General features: G+C 43.5%; 1 protein-coding gene across 1 annotated transcript in view; it reads left to right on the top strand.

Moving 5' to 3' along the window:
* Positions 1-23,892, top strand: part of LOC121283863 (rho guanine nucleotide exchange factor 17-like) — a 502,814-nt gene that overhangs the window by 417,548 nt on the left and 61,374 nt on the right. The window contains exon 6 of the mRNA XM_041198663.1: positions 18,880-19,074. Within this exon, the coding sequence (XP_041054597.1) occupies positions 18,880-19,074 (195 nt within the window). The remainder of the gene's footprint in view (positions 1-18,879; positions 19,075-23,892) is intronic.

Below are 23,892 nucleotides of genomic sequence, written 5' to 3'. Positions count from 1 at the left end.
TGGTGAATTTCTGCAGTGCATCTTGTAGACGGTACATACTGCTGCTACTGTGTGTCGGTGGTGGAGGGAGGGAATGTTTGTGGATGTGGTGCCAATCAAGCAGGCTGCTTTGTCCTGGATGGTGTCAAGTTTCTTGAGTGTTGTTGGAGCTGCACTCATCCATGCAAGTGGACAGTATTCCATAACACTATTGACCTGTGCCTTGTGGATGGTGGACAGGCTTTGGGGAGTCAGAAAATGAGTTACTCCTCATGATTCTCAGCCTCCGGCCTGCTCTTGTAGCCACACTATTCTAGCTCAGTTTCTGGTCAATGGTAATCCCCAGGATGTTGATAGTGGGGGATTTAGTGATGATAATGCCATTGAACGTCAAGGGGCAGTGGAGGTGGTCATTGCCTGACTCATGTACAGTTTGAATGTTACTTGCCACTTATCAGCCTATGCCTGAATGTTGTCCAGGTGTTGATGCATAAGAACATGGACTGCTTTAGTATCTGAGGAGTCGCGAATGGTGCTGAACATTGCACAATAATCAGGAAACATGCCCGCTTCTGACCTTATGATGGAGGGAAGGTCATTGATAAAACAGCTGAAGATGGCTGGGCCTAGGACACTACCCTGAGGAACTCCTGCAGTATTGTCCTGGAACTAAGATGTTTGATCTCCAACAACCACAACCACTTTCTTTTGTGCTAGGTATGGAGTGGAGAGTTTTCCTCCTGATTCCCATTGACTTCAGTTTTGCCAGAGCTCCTTGCTGCACAACATTACAGAACATCTAGTTGCTATATTAAGCATTGAGACCCATCGACCTGTGCACAATAATCTGTGCAAAATCTGTTTTGTTTCTACTTTGCCATATAGTGACAATTTTAGTTTTCTTATGGAAGCTGCTTTCTTACTGCTTCAAATGCCATGTCCTTTCCATCACCGTGGCAACTTCTTCCACTTTTGCAGTATCTCTACACTTACGTCAGATGCTCAGCTGTTGAAACCCTCATTCATGCTTTTGTCATCTCTGGACTTGATTCCACCTTATTAAAATCCCATCCTTTCTTAAACTCTACCTGTACCCTGTTTATCATTGAGACCTGAGCAGCCATCACCTCCACCCTCGCCAACCTGTATTGACTTCCTGTCCACCAAAACATTACATTTAAAATCCTCATCTTTGTTTTTAAATCCTATCACAGCCTTGCTCCTCCATATCTCTCCCCTCTTTCTCTTGCCTTGTATTACCCTCTTTGCACCCTGTAATCCTCTATATTGGCCTTTCTTTCACCTCACTGCATCCTTCCCCGCCCAATCCTTTAGCCCATCACCGGTAGTAAAGTCTTTAGTAAACTGCCCTACATTCTGCAACTCCCTCTTTAACTTTGTTCACCTTTTTACTCTTCTATCCACCTCAAGTACCCTCTCAAAACCAACCATTTCGACCACGCTGCTGGCCAGCCCTTTAACCAAGAACTTTTCATTTATATATTTCATATATTATTTTCCTCTCTCTAAACTATTTTCTGCATTGACAATACTATATACATGCAAATTCCATCATTTTATTACAGAAATCTTTGAGGGAAAAATATCCTTTACGGGTTATCCCTTTGAAAGTTCCTCTGATGTGCCAATGCATAAGTGTACAACCAGATAATGTACTCAACCATGGAGAAAGGACCTGGTCTGTAATGAGCTAGTTGACCTGAGCAGAAAGCTGAGGCACCACAAATAGTGAGAGAAAGAGATCAGCTAGGATTGCAGCTTCAGATTGTTGATTGTTGGAAAGGGTGGCCATGGACATCAGATGAGGTCAGAATGAGGCTTGGTATGTCCACATGTCAACTCACCTGCTGACTCTGGGGTCAAGCACCACGATGGTTGCCAAGGCAGTGGAGCTGTCCTCAGAGAGAGTGTCCTATGTGAGAAAACAAAAGCAATGGCACTTCCACAAGTAAACCCCCAAGTAATAAAGGACAATTGGAAATAATGGGAGCTGAGCCTGGGTGAATTAAGTGGAGCCAAATGGCCTTCCTCAGTGTGATCTTGTGAAGTAGAGAATCACAGCATCCATTGCCTGAAACAAAAATGAAAAATTGTGTTTTTAGGTAGAGCAAGACCTTTCAAGTGAACTCATAAATCTGCATATTTTGTCTTGAGATCATTTTTAAGCATGCTCTGTGACTTATTTTTAGACTGTGAAGGTGTTAGGTTTCTCTTTTTTACCAGCAACGGAAATCATAATGGAAAATGTAATTAACTGGTTTTCATTTGGAACATGTTGTTAAACATCAATATTTCAATCCTCATCAAATAAATCATGTGAAAACATTACACAATTGTAAAAGTTCTCTGTATTCATACTGACAAGTTCATCAAACATTAACATGTTTCAGGATTTTTGACTAATTACTCATGGGAGGGGTTCCAAGTGTAGACATAAACAGCAATGAGGTGATGTGATTCAGTGACGTTGGTTGAGGGATAAATGTTGGCCACAACTCTGTTTTTCTTCAAATAGGACCTTTTACGTTAACTTGAGAGGGCAGATGGAGACTCACTTTAACATCTCATCTTTAAGATGCCACTTCATTGAGGGGTGATTTTATTAGGATGTACAAGATGATGAGAGGTTTAAGTAAGTTAGACAGAAGAAAAGCTGTTATCATTAGCCGATGGTATAAAGACCAGGGGACACAGATTTAAGGTTTTGGGCAAGAGATGCAGGGGAGATTGAGGAAGAACTTTTTAATGTAGCGAGTGGTAATGATCTGGAACTTGCTGGATATGAAGGTGGTGGAAATAGAGATTGAATGATTTCAAAAGAAAATTGGGTGGGTGTTTGAGGGAAATAAACTTGCAGGGCTATCGGGATAGAGCAAGGGAATGGACTGACCGGATTGTTCCACACAGAGGCAGCACAAATTGATGGGCCAAATGGCCTCCTTCTGTACTGTAATGACTATATGACTCTGACAGTGTAGCACCCCTTCAGTGCTGCACTGGAGTGGCAGTCTGGAACATATGCTGAAGTCTCTGGTGTTGGCTAAATTTCCAACTTTCTGATCTTCAGAGGAGTCAGTGCAACCAGTAAATCCAGGGCTGACACCTACCCTAACCTTTTCTTTATAGGTAACTAACTAACCAAAGCCCACAAAGGACCATAGGCATCTTTCTCCATTAGAGGGAGACAATTGATTATATATAACTTGAGGGGCACCTCTCCACAAATATGGGGCAAGGTAAGAAGGCAGGCCTCAAGAGCTACCACAGCCAGTACAGGGAGTGAACACCATTGGCATCATTCTGCATCACACACTATCCATCTAACCAGCTGAGCTAACCAATAGCATCAACTTTTATTCTGAGAAAACATAAAGACTTTTTCTAGAACCAAGCATTTCTCATGCTGAATGAAGATGCTCTTCCTAATATCAGTTTGAAGCTTATCTTTCACTCATTTACATTTTTGTTTTGATTGTTTTTCTGATCTTCTTAAATACTTGTGAATTAATATTTTCGGTTTATTGTATCTACCCACCTATGATGCAGTAAAAATATTGCATATACACACACTTCCTGTCTACTTCTCCCGTTATAAATTCCCTTGCCCACATTTATTATGGAAAGCACTATGTAAAACATATCAAGCTGAAATGACACTCTCCAACCAATGCAGCTGCTGCAGTGCTACTACTAGTAGGAGGATGTTACTACATTGTGCCAAGTTCCAGTTTCCATTATAAATGTGAACATGGGGATATATAATCGTAATCTAAATTATATGGCTTTAAAATGGAGATTCAGTTATTTCTGGACATCCTAATATTTCCTTTCCCTCTAACCCTGCTACACTTGGTCTCCACACTCCATGTACCAGGGAAGATCAACTATCATAAATTAAAAATCTTGGACGTAGTGTGGACTTGTGTAAGTGCAACTTTTACTCTCTGATTACACCCTTCTTTCTATAAATTAATGTCGTCTTCAACCCTGCTATGAAAGATTTGCTAGCGTACTATTTTAGTTACCAATAAAGTCCTCCTTTAAACACGTTCTTTCTAGACCATAAAGCTAAAAGCTCTCTAATCTTTCCTTGTAGTCCATCATCTTTACAATTACAGTTAGTCTTTTTGCTTTTTATACCCTTTTCTTGTTGTCAGGTGATGAATACTAATGCATTGTAAAGCCTCAGTCTAAACTTTGTAGGCAATCTACCCAAGTGGCTAATCTGCCCCTTTTCCATTGTATTCTGCAGCCCTCTAAACAATTACAGTATTATTTTATGCTCACTGTTTACAAGTACAGATCATATTGCGCATTCCATTTGCAATTATAAGCATAGGCATGTGATTGGTGTTGAAAAGTTGAAGCCAGATGAAATCTCGGCTGATTAGTAGTTTTGTCAGTTTACTTGTCATTGTGGAACAGGAATCGACAAAGCAAATAGATTGCTGAACTACATAAGCCAAACATAGAAAGTAATGCTCAAACAGCAAAACATTGTAGCTGGACCACATTGTGAGCGCTGTTGGTCAACAAGAAGCATGGGAGACAGTCAAACCCTGGAAGAAGAATTATATATCTGATCTTTAGCACCAAAGGAATGAGCTATGGGGAAAAATTGGAGAAACTTGGGTTTTTCAACCTTAACAGGTGGTGACTGAGACCTATAAAAGATAGTACGTAGAACAGGAAAGGTAAATCCTGAATATTACTTTAAGCTAAACTATAAAAAAAAGTCAAAAGAAGCATTTAACCCAGGATAGAAAAATATAGAATTGGCGTTGTGAAGTTTTTCAGATGAGAAATGACTGCTACATGGATTGGACTTTAAGTTAAAGTAGTGAAAGGAAAAACCCTAAAATTATCTCAGAAACAATTAGATGATATGATGAGTGAATTGTAGGGTCTTTTTGAATGAGGGTAATAGAATGAACTGAATGACCTTCTGCCTCCCTTTCTTGTGGTATACATGTATAATGCATTTGATTTTTAGACTTAAGGTTTGAATGTTATCTGTTGCAATTTTATCTCTTGTGAGCTCATCCTTCCATAAAATCCTAGGGCAGAATTTTCCCAGCCTAGTGGTGCTGGGTTCCTGTGCATTGGAAGTGGGGAAATTGGTTTGGAATCCCAACGCTATCCCACCAGGGACAGGATTGAAAGCAAGCGGGAGACCCCTTCGATCTGCCAGCTAAGTAATTAAAAAGTGATTGAGATAGTTAAGAAGCCAATTAGGAACTGTTTTAACTCTGACTCCTGGATTCTCCAGCTAGGAGACCTGTTTCCCGACCTGTTACCAACACACTAAGGTCACTGTGTACAGTGGGAAAAGCTTCATGAGTGAAACAGACAAGCTGGGATGGGTTTGATCAGTGAAGCATCAGCCATGGCCACTGAATGACTCCTGTTCAAAGCCTCTCTTCTCTCGGAGAATGCTATCATTATTTGATAGGTGATTGTCAACTTCTTGGAAGGCAAGTCGTCTGCCTAGCACTTCGTTCACCTTCAACTTTACTTCCCTACTGCAAACCTTGACTATGGCGTGGGAGCAGCTTATGCAGCTCTATCTTGCACCTCTGTCTTGCCTTGAAAGGCAAGAGCAGAAACCACAGCATCGCCAACACAATAAGCAGCAGTAGGAGTAAGCATCAGTGGCCTTCTTAGCCTCGGGACAGAGGGAATAGACTCCAGGATCCATCTAGAACAACATAAGATCCCAAACATAGAGTCTATAGGCAGGAGGTCGACTCTATTGGCACGTCTGAGCACCAGTGCCTCAGGAGACTGAGAGTCTCTTGGCAGGTCACTGCTGACATCTACACATCCTCCTGGGACAAGACCTCCTTTGCAGTGGACTAAGTGGGCATGCATTGCCAATGGTTGTCAAGGTGCCTGTCACTGTTGGTCTTTTCCCCCTTCTGCCCACCCCTGGGTCCCCACCTCTTGCCAAGTCATAAAACCATAGAAAAGTTATGGCACAGAAAGAAACCAGTCAGCCCATCATGTCTGCCCTGGGCGAAAAATAAAAAATAAAAACTAGCTGCCCATTCTAATCCCATCTCCCAGCACCTGGTCTATAGCCTTGCAAGTTACAGCACTTCAGGTGCAGATCCAGATACCTTTCAAATGAGTTGAGGGTTTCTGCCCCACCACCAAACAAGGCAGTGAATTCCAAACACCAAACACCCTCCGGGTGAAGAAGTTTTTCCCCATGTCCCCTCAAATCTTCTACCAATCACCTTAAATCTGTGTCCCCTGGTAATTGACCTCTCTGCTAGGGGAAACAGGACACCCCTGTCTACTCTATCTAGGCCTCTCATAATCTTGTACATCTCAATCAGGTCCCCCACTCAGCATCCTCAGTTCAAAGGAAAACAACCCTAGCCCATCCAATCTTTCCTCATAGCTGCAATTTTCAAGCCCTGGCAACATTCTTGTAAATCTCCTCTGTACTCTCTCCAGAGCAATTATGTCTTCCTGTAATGTAGCAACCAGTGTTTTATACAGTTCCATCATTATATCCCTGCTTTTGTATTCTATACCTTGTCCAATAAAGGAAAGAATTCCATATGCTTTCTTTACCACCTTATCACCTGTCTTGCCATCTTCAGGGACCTCTGGACATGCACTCCAAGGTCTCTCACTTTCTCCACCCCTCCTAATATCCTCCCATTTATTGTGTATTCCCTAGCCTCCCCAAATACATTACCTCACACTTCTCTGGATTGACTTTCATCTGCCACTTTTCCACCCACTCAACCAAACCATTGATATAATTCTAAAGACAACAGCTATCCATTTCACTATCAACTACACAGCCAATTTTTGTACCATCATGCCACCCACATTTAAGTCCAAATAAGTAATATATACAACAAGCAGCAAGGGACCCAACACTGAGCCCTGTGGAACACCACTGGAAACCGTTATCCATGTTGCTGAGCCAATTTTGGATCCAACGTGCCACATTCCCCTGTACCCCCTGGGCTTTTATTTTTCTGACTAGTCTGCCGTGTGGGACCTTGTCAAATGCCTTACTAAAATCTATGTAGACCATATCCACAGCACTACCCTCATCAATCCTTCTTGTTACTTCCTCAAAAAGTTCAATTAAATTAGTAAGACACGGCCTTCCCCTAACAAAACCATGCTGACTATCCCTGATTAATCCGTTCCTTTCTAAGTGTACAGTTTATCCTGTCTCAGAATTGATTCTAATGATTTGCCCACCACCGAAGTCAGACTGACTGGACTATAATTATTTGGCCTATCCCTCCCACCTTTTTTAAATAAAGGTACAATGCTCGCAGTCCTCCAATCCACTAGTATCTCGCCTGTATCTAGTGAGGATTGGAAAATGATCCTCAGAGCATCCGCTATTTCCTCCCTGGCTTCCTTTAACAACCTGGGGTACAAGTCATTAGCCCTGGTGAATTATCCACCTTCAAAGATGCCAGTCCCTCCGGTACTCCTCTCTCACCATGTTTATTGTATCTAATATTTCACACTCCTCCTCATTAACTAGAATATCTGCAACATCCCTCTCTTTAGTGAAGACAGAGACAAAGTACTCATTGAGAACCTTGCTCCCATCTTCAGCATCAACACACAAGTTACCATGTATATCTCTGATAGGCCCTACCCTTTCCTTAGTTAATCTCTTGTTCTTAATGTATTGGTAAGACATCCGTGGGTTTTCTTGATTTTACCTGTCAATATTTTTTCATATCCGCTTTTTGCTTTCCTAATTACCTTCTTTACTTCACCCCTGCACTTTCTGTACTCCTGTATGCTTTCTACCATATCAAGTTTATTGTGACTGTGACAAGCTTTCTTTTTCTGCTTTATCTTACCTTGTATGCTTCTAGATATCCAGAGGGCACCAGGTTTGGAAGTACTGCGTTTTTTATTTGTGGGAACATGTCTATGCCGTGCCCACAGAATCCTGCTTCTGAATGCCGCCCACTGGTCTGTCATTGATTTCCCTTCGAGTAGCTGTAACCAGTCCACTTTCGCCAGACCACCTCCCGCTTTCGTAAAATTTGTCTTTCCCCAACTCAGAACTTTTACTCCTGTTCTGTCTTTATCCTTTACCATAATTATATTAAATCTAACTGTATTATGGTCACTATCTCCGAAATGATTACCCACTGTTATTTCATCCACTTGCCCAGCTTCATTTCCTAAGATGAAATTTAGAATTGCACTGCCTCTCATTGGGCTTGTTACATGCTGGCTAAAGAAGTTCTCTTGAATGCAATTCAAGAATTTTGTACCCTCTGTGCCTATTACACCGCTCGCATCCCAGTTGATATTAGGGTAGTTGAAGTCCCCAACTATTATTGCCCTATTGTTTGTGCACTCAGAAATTTGCCTACATATTGGCTCTTCTATCTCCCTCTCACTATTTGGGGGTCTATAATACATTCCTAGTAGTGTGGCTGCCCCCTTTTTATTTCTGAACTCAACCCATATGACCTCATTTGATGATTCATTTAAAAATCATCCCTCCTCTTGGCTGTAATTGATTTTTTAAACAATAATGCTACACCCCCATCTTTTTGACCACCCCCCCGCCCCCCCCAACCTGCCTGAAAACTCGACATCCAGGGACGTTGAGCTGCCCCTCTCTAAGCCAAGTTTCCATTATAGCAATAATATCATGCTGCCTTGTGTCCAGCTGTGCACTCAACTCATTGGCTTTGTTTGCTATACTCCTTGCATTTAAATAGATTGCCAAACTCCTGTGCTGTAAACCTTTTAATCTTTGCTCCTTCTGTCTTTCAGTGTCACTCGCTAATTTTCTGTCTCCTGCTCCCAGCTCTGAATTTGGCCCATCCAAATCTGCCCTCGGGTTCCCATCCCTCTGACAATCGAGTTTAAACCCTCAACAATAGTAGCAAATCTATGTACTCTATACTCCTGCAAGGAGAGAAAGCAGAGAGTTGTGAAGGTTCTTAATGGCTTGTGTGGAGGCGAAGGAGGGACACCATTTGTGGAGGGTGTTTGTGAGGTATGGCATGGGTACAAGAGGGCAAGAGGGTGAGGATGAGGGTTGGCAACTGAAGTTGAGATGAGAGGAGCCTGCAGAGAGAGAAATGAGTAGAACTGTAAGGCGTATTGCCCTGAGGAGATCTGTGCAAGGAATGCTAGGTGAACTGGATTAAGGGGCTTGGCATTTGAAAGTGTATTGCCACTCAGGTCATGCCCACTTGAGGTGCTGGATCCTTGGTGCACTGCTGTCTCTGGGTTGGTGGGGGCGCACTCCTGCTGCTCACTTACTTGGCCACATCCCCCTATTTAATTGGAGATGTTGTCCCCTTCCTCCCATCCTTGGGAAAGCTCACTTCACTGCTGCTTCACAGATCCTGCAGCAGGAACTCCAGGGCCTGAATATTGCTGTCGGCGTGCGGGGGCAGGCTCGACGTGCTGACGTGCAAAACAACACGCAATGACACCAGGCATGCGCCCCAACATTATTGCACGTCATTTCGATATTTCGTTTGGCAGGCACGCGCCAGAGGGCAGGCGAAGAGCCCAAGCGACCTTCACGTTTTTCAGGAAACCTCATCCACAGGCGGAATGAGATTTCCTGAAGGTTTAATAAAATCAATAAATAAACTTTGATAAATTGACAAACACGTCCCAGCTCATGTGACCCTGTCGCATGAGGGGACATGTGTAAATAATTTTTTTCTTTCTTTATTAAAAAATTTCAATATGTACATAATCTCACTGAGGCAGCTCCGTGCTCTTTAGCGCACATGTGTGAAAGAGCGCAGGCCGCAGTTCTCCCTCCTCCCCCCTGCCCGCACAGGTAGCGCTGTAGCTAATTGGCCTGCCCATGTAAAATGGTGGCGCGCAGCCGATTATGGGTGGCAATCGGCTCCGCACCCACTCCCGCCCGACATAGATAAGCTTCTGGCCCAGGTAAAGGTGAGAGACCCGGGGACAGCCTTCCCAGATCCCCTTTCCACTCCAGTGCTCACTGCAGCCACAAAAAGCCAAGGGCTGTTCAGCTAAATCCCTCTTGAAAGACTCCAAATTAACTTCAGGTAACGAGCTGTGACAATAGGTTAAAGGGAATTAAATCTGCTCTCATCAATGAATACGAGGAAGAGACATGATGCAGCTTTTTAAAACATTGCAGGATTCAGTGAGGTTAGTGTGAACAAATTATTCTGAAACATGAGAAAATAGAGGCTTCATTATTTGCTATGGAAAGCTCCATTTATTTAAATGTTTGTGGAGTAACGCTTTCAAGTTGTTAATTTGCCGAACTGATTGCCATTTAGTGCAATGAGTATGGGTTCAGGGAAAGCTTCTTTTAAAAAAAAATAATTGGTTAGCTTTTAAAATTCTTTTACTGGATGTGGCCGTCGCAGGCCATGGCTAGCATTTATTGCTCATCCCTAATTGCCCTTGAGAACATGGTGGTGAGCTGCCTTCTTGAACTGTCCTAGTCCATCTGCAGGTACCCCTACAGTGATGTTAGGAAGGGAATTCCAAGATTTTGATCCAGTGACAGTGAAGGAACAGCAATATAGTTCCAAGTGTGTGGCTTGGAGGGGAATTTGCAGGCAGTGGTGTTCCATGCGTCTGCTGCCCTTGTCGTTCCAGGTGATAGAGGTCATGGGTTTGGAAGGTGCTGTCAAAGGAGCCTTAATGAGTTGCTGCAGCGCATCTTGTAGATGGTACACTGTAGCCACTGTGCGCCGATGGTGGAGGGAGTGTTTAATTTGGTTGATTGAGTGCCGATCAAGAGGATGGTTTTGTTCTGGATGGTGTTGAGCTTCTTGAGTGTTGTTGGAGTGGCAATCATCCAGGCAAGTGGAGAGTATTCCACAACACTCCAGACTTATGTCTTGTAGACGGTGGACAGGCTTCAGGGAGTCAGAAGGTGAGTTATTTGCTGCAGAATTCCCAGCCTCTGACCTGCTCTTGTAGCCACAGTATTCATATGGCTGATCCAGTTCAATTTCTGGGCAATGGTAACCCTCAGGATGTTGATAGTGGGGGGGTGGTAATTCCATTGAATGTGCTGGGGAGATGGTTAGTTTCTTTCTTGTTGGAGATGGTTGTTGCCTCGCACTCGTGTGGCATAAATGTTACTTCTGAATGTTGTCCAGGTCTCGCTGCATATGGACATGGACTGCTTCAGTATTTGAGGAGTTTCAGATTCAACAGGAAGGTGAAGGTTGCAGGCTTAGTGCCGAGGTGATGGGATGGGAGTGGAGATAAAATGGCCTGAGCAGCATGAAGATGCCTTGATCATGTTGGACTAAATCGCCTGTTCAATTTTTCTATGGATGAAAATAGGCCGGAGCAATCTCCGTGAAGGATTAAAAAGGAAGCCACATCATCATATATAATTATTGCACTGGAAACTCTCTATTCATTCGTGTTTCAAAAATGATTAACTCTGATGTTATACGTGATGTTTGGCAGTTTCACAGTCTGAAGTTCCATATAGTAAAGCTCTATAGACACTAATTATACAGTTTAAGTGCTGTGCCGTGGATGTTTCAGGTGACTGTGTAGATTATTTACAAAGTGATGGGGGAACATTTATTCTGCTTATTGCCACCTTAATGAATTCTTACTGTTGGCGCTGACCCTAAGCAGCTTAGAGAGATTTCTATTTGGCCTGAACGTCTCCTGAATCACAGCCATAAAGACTGGAACAAGATCATTTAACATCCAGCACATGCCGTTGTAAATATAGCAGACAGAGTGTCTTGCATTTGACGTGTGGATAAAATTCATTTGTTTGAAAAAAAGGGATTATAACAGCTTGCAGATAAATGTTTATTTTATTCACTGTGCTTAAGTATTAAATTCAATAAATTTCTGTTGTGCTGTCCTTGGTAAATCTGCCTTGAATGACCTGTTAGGTTTCTTAGGTTATTCAGTTTCTCCTTCGAACTTTAATGTAATTTCTATTCCAATTTCTACTTTAAATTCTATAATTGTTATCACGACGCATTCTTTTTTTGTTTGTGACTCCTGTCAATTTTCTTGCATGCGTTGCCTTTCTAACCACCCTCTCCTTTCAAAGGATGGACAGCCAGACCAATGGTCTCGTCTCTGCAATCCACCAATATTGTTCCACATATGGATTGGGCCAGTAATTCCACTGCAAAATGAGATGCATTTTGTCTATTTTTCTCTGCATTCTGTGGAACACAGTGGCGGGTTTGAAACTGTGGCTTGGGTGGGGGGGGGGGGGGGGGGGGGGGGGGGGGGGGGGGGGTGGCGCGGGGAATGTAAAATCCAGCGGATGGCCTTCTCGCTGCCTGCCTGCTCGCCCCTGACCTGCCTGAAATTTTGTGGGGGCTAGAGAGGTGTCACGTGGCCCACTTGCCCTTGGGCCTATTGAGGCCCTTAAGTGACCAATTAATAGCCACTTAATGGCCTTATCCCACCCCCGCTAATGTTTTACCCATGGCAGAGGGCGGTCCATTCCAGGTTGGGCAAGGGAGGGATCCTCCTTTGTGGGTCCATCAGAGGCACCCCAATCTCTCAAGGCAATTCCCCCGGCCCTCTTGAACCTGGCCCACCCACTCCCTAAGCTGGGACCCCCAACCCTGGACATCTGGGCTCCTCAGTGCCCTGTAAAATTCAGCCCAGTAACTCATAAAATAAACAAGGGCAAGCCCTGCAGTCTTGGGAGTTTCTCTCCTTGTTGGATAAGAGGGTAAAATTTAGAGTGGCAGCAAGTCCTGAGGCTAGTTTGCTAACAAAAGCAGGTGAATTGTAGGGCATGAGGAGCCTTGGACCAGGGATTCCTCTCAAATGAAGTCAAGTGAGATGAAGTGTGAAGATTCCCCAATTTGGGGATTATTTCCCAAACTGAGGCAAGTAGGACTGAGGGTCAGAGAGCCCAGATTGAAGATTACGTTTTAATCCCATAGTCACCGGCTAATGAGCAGCAAAGGACATCACAGTAAAGGCACATGAGCTGGAGAGGCAGTCCCAGGACAGCAAAACTCCTTCACAAACCTGAGGGAAGTAAACTGAAGCGTTAGTTAGCCCTGGAACTGAGACTGAATCAAGCCTGGATTGCACGCCTGCAATTAGCAATTCATCACTCCAGCTGAGCGAGCAAGTTACAGCAGCAAGCACCCTGAATAAAACTACAACAATCTTTGGCACAGGCAACGCACTAATTACGAACTATGCCCTTAAACCACATAAACCATCGGACACATCCTGTTTAAATATCACTTACGTGAATTATATTCAATGCTAGGTTACACAGAAAGAAGCTAAGAATATGGGGTAGAGTTTCCGCTTTGGGTGCCATCGGCAATGTTGGCGCACATTGTGCCCAAAATTGCGCCTATTTTGAAAATCATTGAGCAGAATATGGCGCTTGTCGGGCGGGCATGCGCCCGACCCAAACGAGCGTAAAATGACACGTGATGACGTCGGGCAAGCGTCCTGACATCATCGCGCACTCGCTTGATATTTCGGTTGGCGGGCGCGCACCGACAGTTAACAGGCCTATAAAGGCCATCAGAGCTCTAATTGAATGAAATCTTTCGCCGCCCGTCCAACCTTACCAGCCTTTGGAATTTTTTTCGCGAAACCTCATCCACAGGCAGGATGAAGGTTTCGGTCAGTGATTTCAAACTAATTTGTAACATGTCCCTGTCACATGTGGACAGAGTCACATGAGCAGGGACATGTTATTAACATTTGAATTTTTTTTTAATGTTCTAAAAGCTTCAGCTCCCTGAGGCAGTTCCGCGCCTCGGGGAGCTTTTGTTGCACACTTCCACGCGCATGTGTGAACTTCCGCACTCGCCGTGCTCCACCGCGCCCCCCGCCCCTCCCCCACACAGGCAGCGCTGCAGCGTGCGAACTTCACGCTGCTTGGCCGTTAGTTGGCCAGCCAGCGTGATAATGGTGGCCGTGGCCCGATCGATCGCAGGTGGCCATCCGATTCGCAACTGCTCCCACTCGCCCCTGCCGAGCCCACCCGACCACCGGAAAACCCCGGCCACTATTTCCCCTGAGCTTCCGTTCAAACTTTTTTGCGTAGTGCTGACTGCACAATCTGCCCTTACCCAACGCAATTTGGGCAGCGTGTCAAAACGTAATGTTTTCTTCAAAGAAAAAAAAAAATTGTTTTAAGAAACTTTCCTTCGTGTTTAAGAGCAGTAACTTGGTGGAGTTTGATTACAATTTCCAAAAATAGATTTAGCACGAAAAGAATCATTCTTGCTCAGAGTGTCAATCCTCACCTCTGAGTAATCTGATTTTAAATTGATGAAATTTACCTTTAAAGAGAATGTGTAAAGCAATTTTCTAGTCATGTTGAGTTACATTAGTCACAATCATGACAGTAAAAGCTTTGAAAGCTTACCTTTCACTGTCCTTGCACCTAAAAGAGCCATCTTGTCTTTTGGAAGATTTTAAAAGTTATGCAAGCAAGCATAATTAACAGAAACCCCCAATAGTGATTAGCTAACCCTGGAGTTCTGGCTATTTGTGTGGGCGGGTTCTTCTCCTTGAGTGATGTTTTTGAAACTTTCGCAAAAGATTATGGAAACCCCAATCACGTTGAGCGCAGATTCCACTTCAAATTCCACAACGTTTTATTCCAATTACACTGGTATTTGCTGAATTGCGATTAAGAAAAACAGAAATTGCGTGGCCTATAGCTTTCTAAGTATTAAAAAAAATGTGGTCATCCTTGTCTTGTCCTTTGTTTGCTAAACCTATCCAGAAAGGCAGAAAGACTTGCATTTATATAGCACCTTTCATGACCTCAGGATGTCCCAAAGTGCTTTGCAGTCAATTAAGTACTTTTGAAGTGTCATCATTGAATAATGTAGGAAAAGCAGCAGTCAATTTGTGCAGAGAGCCCCCCCCAACAAACATCAATGTAATAATCACCAGATGGTCTATTCCTTCGTGATATTGGCTGAGATGTAAATATTGGCTAGAACACCGGGGACATGGAACAAGTCAGCTTAGAATAAAGATAGTCATAAAAGAAGATAACAGATTATTTAATAACTGTGATAAAAGCCACGATAAGACATTTATCAAAGACTAACTGTCCATTATTGTTTTACAAAACACATTCCATCATCCTAGTAAAACCATCTGTGCCCTGCAAAATGTTGTTCATAGTATACCAAATAACTTATTTTAGCATAGTAACATTTAAGGTATTAGAAGCAACCGCAGGCAAGTTTAGAAATTTAAGTAAATCTACACTCTAGTGTTTGTTCTTCTTTGCAGTTATATATACAAGGACTTTATGAAGGTAGAAATGCGTAAACAGCAACCTAAGACTATCAGAGACTGCACAATCATAATGCTGGATTCTGACCCTGATGGCTGTCCAAATTCAGGACCCATGTAGTCGGCCAAGCCAAATACCAGTGAAATATGGACTACGGACACTGTTCTTTTTACTGAAGCCAGCAAAGGAGACAGCAATCCTACTTGGCTACAAATAACCAGTACCCAGCATCTACATGTGTGATAAATCATGTTTCCTTCTTTCCCTTATTTCACTGACAAATATTTTGCAACAATTTCAGGATAGTTTCTCTTCATTTGCACACCCCCCCCGCAACCACCTTCCACCACCCAAAACCCCAACCAACACACACACTCTTTTTCCTGGGTTCACCTGAAGGAGGTAATTCCTGTTGGAGTATAGTTCCACGAAGCTGGAAGCACCTCTGCTAAATAACAAGTGTGCGCTTTGTTTAGACGTGTGGTCAGGGTCTAGATGGGGGTCTGTTCCCTCAAAACATGCTGCTCGAGTCTGTGGTTTCTCAAAACCGTTACTCTTTATTTACAACATGTATTTACACATTTGGACCTCCGCACGAGGTTGGAGCTTCTCCTCCTTTCAGATCTCTCTTACTTCTCAGCCATGTGATCTGACATAATGTTTTACATTAGCATCATGTATGGCTCTGTTGTTAACCCTCTACAAGCTTGGAGAGTTAGTGTTGCCTGGGTGTCCAGCTGTGACAGATATCACAGATGAGTCTAATATTACATTTGAACATATTCTGGCAGAGCCCTGCAATAGTAATCCAGAACAAAAGATCAGGCCACATTTTTTTTCTCTGCTTTCTAGCCTGTGATTCCAAGACCAACTATTATTACTCTTTACAGGCTGAGGTCAGAGATCACATTGTGAACCTTCATGAGTTCACTGATTAAATGTATCACAATAGGTGATACATTTATCAACTGGCCGTTGGACAGTGTCAGTGCGTAACTGGGTTTAATTTTGATGGAAGTCAGTTGTAATGAAACTGTTCGCATGGCAAGTTTAGGTGTAGGACAAGAGCTCACTTTTTACTGTATTTTGATTAGCTAGCACTAAGTTGGCACACAAAAAAATACCCGCAATAACATAATTTCAGGGACAATGAACCCTATGAGACACAAATCTTAAACAGGAGAGCAGTGGGAGACCTGAGAGCAAAGTCGGAGAGAGATAACACTGCAAGAACAGAACGAGGCCTGTGAGTGTAGCGGAGTAAAACAGCGGAGAGAGTAATGCAAGAACATCGGGAGGTTTGTGAGCATAGCAGAGATAAAATGAGCAAAGGAGAGAGAGAATGAGCACTCTTAGAACAATGGGAAGCCCGAGAGCACAGTGGAGATAAAAGGAGCAGGAAGAGAAAGAGAACAGTGGAGTGCTGAGAGGACAGCAAAGATAAAAGGACCAGCAGAGAGAAAACAGTGGGGGGCTGAAGAGCACGCCAGAGATAAAGGAAGCAGTGGAGAGAGAGAGAGAGAGAGTGCACTGCGAGAGGACTGAGAGGCCCATGAGGACAATGGGGTAAAAGGAATGGCAGAGAAAGTAATGTGAGAAAAACTGGAGGCCTGAGAGCACAGCAGAGGTAAAAGGGACAGAGAGAGGTAGCACTGCAAGAACAAATTTTTTTAAAAAGTCAAGAAGTGATGTCATAGACAGCAGGTAGGTGATTGCTTAATGAATATTGCAGTTTTTTCTTTGTTCTTTAAGATAGGGAATTCTGTCAAACTCAGAGCTAAGAATCTGTAATTACTTACTAAATTAATAAACTAAACTAATTTATCTATAGAACTAAAATAATTGCTTTTATGATATTTTTACTTAATTTAACAAGTAAATATTTTAGACAGTGGCATGGCAGCACACCTCAGTCTCTTGGAATGTGCATCCTGTTTCATCTGAGGACTCCAGGAGGCTTCTCACGTATCAAATGACAAATGTGCCTGAAGTGTTGTCAGTTGCAGGAGCTCAAGCTCCAAGTTTCAGAGCTTTAGCAGCAGTTGGTGTTACTGGGGCACAACCGGGGTGCTGAGAGCTATGTGGACAGCACGTTTTTAGAGGTGATCGCCCTGCCGCTTAAGATTGTGCCAGCAGAGAGGGAATGAGTGATCACCAGTGCTCAAAGAGGACCAGATAGCTAGTGCAGTAGACCCCTGAGTGCAAAGCACTTTTCAACCGGGCTTTCAGTTCAAAATACTGGTGAGAGTGATGGCTCATCTGGGGAGTGTGGCCAGGGCCAAGCCCACAACACCATGGCTGGCTCAGCTGCACAGGGGCAGGAGGGAGATTGGGAAAGCAAATAGTTCATTCTATAGCTAGGGGAACAGACAAATGTTTCTGCGGCCACAGACAGTATGTTGCCTCCCTGGTACCAGGGTCGAGGATGTCACTTAGGGGCTCCTGGGCACTGAGATGGGGAGGGGTGAAAAGCCAGAAGTCATTGTTCACATCAGTACCCATATAGGTAGAATGAGGAATGAGGTCCTGCAGACAGATTTTAGGGTGGTAGGAAAGAGACTGGGAAGCCAAGCCAATATAAAGTCAAGGGTACAATTTTAAAGCAGTTGCAGGAACAGAGAGATTGGGGGACTTTATGTGCACAAATCATTGAAGGTGGCAGGGCAGGTCGAGAAGGTGATTAAAAAGGCATACAGGGATCCTCAGGTTTATAAATAGAGAAATAAAGTACAAAAGCCAGGAAGTTATGACAGACCTTTATAAAACACTGGTTTGACCTTAACTATAGTATTTGTGGCATTCTGGGCATCACATTTTTGGAAGGATGTGAAGACTTTAGACAGGGTGGATGAGAGACTTCAGTTACATGAATAGATTGGAGAAGTTGTTGGAGGAGTTGATAGAGAAAAATTCTTCCCATTCACACAGGGGTTACAAACCAAAGGCCACTGATTTGAGGTGAATGGCTAAAGAACCAAAGGCGACACGAGTGAAAGTTTTCTTACACAGTATGTGGTTAGGATCTGGAATGCATTGCCTGAGAGTGTGGTGGAGGCAGGGTCAATTGCGGCTTTTAAAAGGGAATTGGATAAGCACCTGGGAAGAAAAGAGTTGCGGAACTATGCAGTGTTACTCATTTGAAGTTCATTAATAAGCTGGGGAGTTCAATTTCATTGTGTACACCTCAGTCCCAAATCAAGTCCAGAAGCAATTTGTTCTGAAATCTGAAATACCTACATTCAGGTTGATCCTAATTTTAATCAGAATTACCGTTAGCAACATTGGTAACCAAATGCTTAACTTGTTTGTAAGGTATTTCACACTTGAATGGTGGTTGAAAGATTACCTTATGAATGCATTGACCATTTACTCTCTTATAGTGCCAACTTCTCCTCACTCATGCTCATCATTATATTATTTTACAGACCATCTGTTATGTGCAGTAGGATCAGCAATACTCTCTTTGGCATTGTAAAACCCCTAACTATCATAAGCAGTATTCAGAGATTTGCCAGAAAAGATATTGTTGAACTTATTGGGCTCATGTCTATCCAGCTAAGTGAGACAGATGGGTGGCTTATTAATCTCTAACCAGTGATCTGATGTTTTCTGCATGGCAGGATCTACTGAAGCACACTCCTGATGATCATCCAGATCACCCGTGCCTGCTCGCAGCACAGCGTTACATTAAGTTGCTAGCTGAAAGGATAAACAAGGGAAAGAAGAATGCAGAGGAGGCAGAGAAAGAGGCTCGCATCCTGCAGGAGATAGAATCGCATATAGAGGGCATGATGGATGTGCGTATCCATGAAGAGGTACGACTATAATAAACAGCCATGTACTGTGAACCAAATTAATGTTTAGCAAGGCTATGGGTCACCAACATCTTACATTATTTTCTGGTTTACATAAAGTATATGAAGTAAGGTTCATTTCTGCACTGCTTCAGTTTTGAACAATTCCGTTAAGACTCCATTCATGGCCTCTCACTTCCCCACAACAAAGAGTTAGTCAAAATCTGGATCTCCAAGTGGCTTTTGAGGCCAAGTCAATTGAAAATTTCAAAACTAAGATTGATAGATAGGCAAGGGTATTAAGAGTAACGCAACCAAGGCGGGTAAATTGAGTTAAGATGCAGATCGGGCATAATCAAATTTAATGGTAGAATAGACTCAAGGGGCTGAATGGCTTACTCCCCCTCCTCTCATCATCCAAGATCTATCCATGCATATTTTGGATTGGTCGGTTAGATATGTCACTCAAATGGTGAAATCATAGATTTGTGGAAACATGTCAGGGTTGATTTTCAACTTAGCAGGTCTGTCAGCATCGGCAGAGAAAAAAAGAGTTGATGTTTTGAGTCCTCATGACCCTTCAATGATGCTGCCAGACCTGCTGAGTTTTTCCAGGTAATTCTGTTTTTGTTTTGGATTTCCAGCATCTGCAGTTTTTTGTTTTTTAACTCTTTGATTTTCAACTTGCTTTCTGAACTTACAACTAGCAATTTACATCATCCAGCCATTATAGAAATTGACTGTTCTTCATCCCCATTGAAATCAATGGAAATTAAAATCAGGCCATTCTACAATCCAGAAACTCAACTGGACCAGCTATATAAATACTGTGGCCACAAGAGCAGGTCAGAGGCTAGGAATCCTCCTGACTCCCCAAAGTATGTCCACCATCTACAAGGCATGAGTCAGGAGTTGATGGAATACTCTCCAATTGCCTGGATGAGTGCAGCTCCAACAACACTCAAAAAGCTCAACACCATCCAGGACAAAGCAACCCCACTTGATTGGCATCATATCTACAAACATTCACTCCCTCCACCACTGAAGTACAGTAGCAGCAGTGTGTACCATCTATAAGATGCAATGCAGGAATTCACCAAGGCTCCTTAGACAGCACCTTCCAAACCCATAGTTAAAAGCAAAATACTGTGAATGCTGGAAATATAAAATAAATCCAGAAAATGCCAGAAATGCAAGCCTGGCAGCATCTTTGGAGACAGAAACAGAGTTAACATTTCGAGTCCATATGACTCTTCTTCAGAGCTAAAGAAATGTGATGCGATGGACTAAACGAGATGCAAACGTTTTGCGGAACACCCTCGCTCAGTCCACAAGCATGACCCAGACCTCCCTGTCACTTGCCGTTTCAACGCACTATCCTGCTCTCATGCCCACATGTCTGTCCTTGGCTTGCTTCAGTGTTCCAGTGAAGCTCAACGCAAACTGGAGGAACAGCACCTCATCTTCCAATTAGGCACTTTACAGCTTTCCAGACTTAACATTGAGTTCAGCAACTTCAGACCATGAACTTTCTCCTCCATCCTCACCCCTTTTTAATCAATTTTTATTTATTTATTTTTATTTTGTTCTTTTATTTATTTGTTCATTTTTTAAATCCTTTTTTCCCAACCCCCCCTCGCCCCACAGGGCCACCTGTCACTTGTTTTTATGCTTTGCTTTCACAGCGCACTGACCTTTGTTCTGTTATTAACACCTTCTGCTATCTTACCTTTGCCCCATCAGCATCTTCTTTACTCTTCACCGCTATCATTAATACTCCCTTTGTCTTGTGTCCATGACATCATTGTCAATCTCTCCTTCGCTGTCACCTATCCCTGACTTTCCATCTTGCTCCACCTGCTCCACCCCCTCTTAAACAGTAAAAAATCCATTTCTACTTCTCTTTAGCTCTGAAGAAGAATCATATGGACACGAAACATTGACTCTGTTTCTCTATTCACAGATGCTCCCAGACCTGCTGAGTTTTACCAGCATTTTCTGTTTCCTTTCCAAACCTATGACCTCTACCACCTTGAAGGACAAGGACAGCAGATGCATGGGAACACCACTATCACCACTATCTGCAAGTCCCCCTCCAAGCTACACACCATCCTGACTTGGAACTATATCGCTGTTCCTTCACTGTCGCTGGGTCAAAATGCTGGAACTCCCTAACAGCACTGTGGGCGCAGTGCCTGGGAGAGAAATCATGGACCCTGCTGCTTCCCCTATTTCCAGGCCCTTTATTCCCCTCCCCCCTTCCTCCTTTAATGCTGCCCCTGTGACATGCATATTACTTACATTGTCCACTCACCCTAACAGCACTGGCCCCTCACACAGTGACACACTGTCCACTCACACTCACAACACTGTCCCCTCACACTGTGACACACTGTCTCCTTACACTGACAGCACTGTTCTCTCACACTGTGCCACACTGTCCCCTCACACTGACAGCACTGGCCCCTCACACAGTGACACACTGTCCCCTCACACCGACAGCACTGGCTTCTCACACTGCTACCCTGTTCCAGTACCGCCCACCCTCCACCCTCTTTCTCCCTGATCTCTTTTTTCTCACCGCGGTGGCGCTCACTGTCTCTGCTGCACCTTGCAGGACCTGGCACGCTTTGGATCTGCTAGCCCCTAACTGTCACACAGCTGCACCGAAGCGGGTCCCTGCAGTTTTATTATTGTCGCTGGTGTTGATCCCCTTATGCCCACACTGGCATACAGCTGCTTTGTTGGGGGGTGGGGCTGTGGTGATGGAGCTCGAGCATGAGCCAGCATTGATCAGTGCGCATGTGTTTGAGAGCAGCTCCCTTCATAAAAAGTTCTCAGCCTTGAACTGAGCATCAGCTCGGGACCCCACAAGGGCACAGGCCCAGCCAGGCATTTTGCACCTTCTGCAACCCCCTCTCCTGGGTCTTGTTTGAATGTACTAACACCACATGGTGGACTGCAACGGTTCAAGAAGGCAGCTCACATCACCTCAACGGCAATTGGGGATGGGCAATAAATGCTGGCCTAGCCAGCGACGTCACATCCTGCGTTCAAATAAATAAATAAGGATGTCACTGCAATGCTAGCAATTTACAACAATCCCACTACCATCATTGCAATCTTACAGGCAGTTGGTATACATGAAAGCTATGTAGAATGAAATTATTAAACTGATGTCCCAGATAGGACTTTTTCTTGTGATGTTAATTATTGTGATGTTAATTGTAAAGTCTGTATTTTGCACTGCTCAAAACTCTCTTAGCTACTACCACACGCTCCTCAGTGGTAACACTCCTACCGCTGAGTCAGAAGTCTATGGGTTCATGTGCTGCATTAGAGACTTGAACACATAATCTAGGCCTGAGGTTACAGAAGACATTCCTATATAACTGCAAGTTCTTTCGTTTGCTCTGCACAGCAAACAAAATAGTCATAATTGACAAAAGAGGTGAGGGATAACAAAAGTAAAGTAAAGAGCAAACAGAAGTGCAAAGAATAGGACAGATCCAAGGGATTGGGAGAGATATAAAAAATGACAAAGAAAAAAAATAATAATTATAACTGCAAAAAGGAATATGAAAACTGTCAGGGACCGTTAACATTTAAAGAAGAAATCTGAACACCCTGCAATTAACCAACAGAACTGCACCACACATTTAATGCTTTTTAACAAAAGAAACATTATCTATAAAGAGAATAGTTGTTTAGTAGTACGGAATTAGAGTAGTGCCGGAAAAAGAGGCATGCTGGCAAAACTTTTCTTCTTGCACTCATAGGCACAAATTCCTCACCGTCCAAGGGCCTAAACACTCCTTTAAAGTGAAGCAGCATTTCACTTGCATTTCCCCTGACTTAGTCCACTGCATTCATTGCTCCCAATGCAGTCTCCTCTACATTGGAGAACCCAAACGTAAACTGGGCAACCGCTTTGCAGAACACCTGCGGTCTGTCCGCAAGAAAGACCCAAACCTCCCTGTCGCCTGCCATTTTAACACTCCACCCTGCTCTCTTGCCCACATGTCTGTCCTTGGCTTGCTGCATTGTTCCAGTGAAGCCCAACGCAAACTGGAGGAACAGCATCTCATCTTCTGACTAGGCACTTTACAGCCTTCCGGACTGAATATTGAATTCAACAACTTTAGATCTTGAACTCCCTCCTCCATCCCCACCCCCTTTCCATTTCTTCCCCCTTCCTTTTGTTTTTTCCAATAATTTATATAGATTTTTCTTTTCCCACCTATTTCCATTATTTTTAAATCTATATATTTTATTCCCTGTTAGCCTTTCCAACCCACCCCCACTAGAGCTGTACCTTGCGTGTCCTGCCATCCATTCTTAATTAGCACATTCGTTTAGATAATATCACCACTTCAACACCTCTTTGTTCTTTTGTCTGTGACATCTTTTGATTATCTGCTCCTATCACTGCTTGCTTGTCCCTACAACCGCACCCCCCCCCCCACTTCTCTCCCCCCCGCCCACCTTAAACCAGCTTATATTTCACCCCTCTCCTAATATTCACTCAGTTCTGTTGAAGGGTCATGAGGACTCGAAACGTCAACTCTTCTCCGCCGATGCTGCCAGACCTGCTGAGTTTTTTCAGGTAATTCTGTTTTTGTCACAAGAATACTAATTGTAAAGGGATCAACAGTTTATAATGTAGGAGAAGAGTGTGCTGATTGGTTGGCAAGTGGACTCTGATTGATAGAGGCGTTGCCATAGAGAATACAACAGGGGACAATGAACTGCCAAGCTTTTTTTAAATTCAAACCAGGCAAGTTCATTCCCCAGGACAATGCCTTGACCAATCAGAATTAACCTGCCTGGTTTGAACTT

This window comes from Carcharodon carcharias, chromosome 11 (assembly GCF_017639515.1).
Source record: "Carcharodon carcharias isolate sCarCar2 chromosome 11, sCarCar2.pri, whole genome shotgun sequence".
Taxonomy (NCBI): domain Eukaryota; kingdom Metazoa; phylum Chordata; class Chondrichthyes; order Lamniformes; family Lamnidae; genus Carcharodon; species Carcharodon carcharias.
The sequence above is the reverse complement of the archived record's forward strand: the minus strand, read 5'-3'. Positions and strand labels throughout refer to the sequence as shown.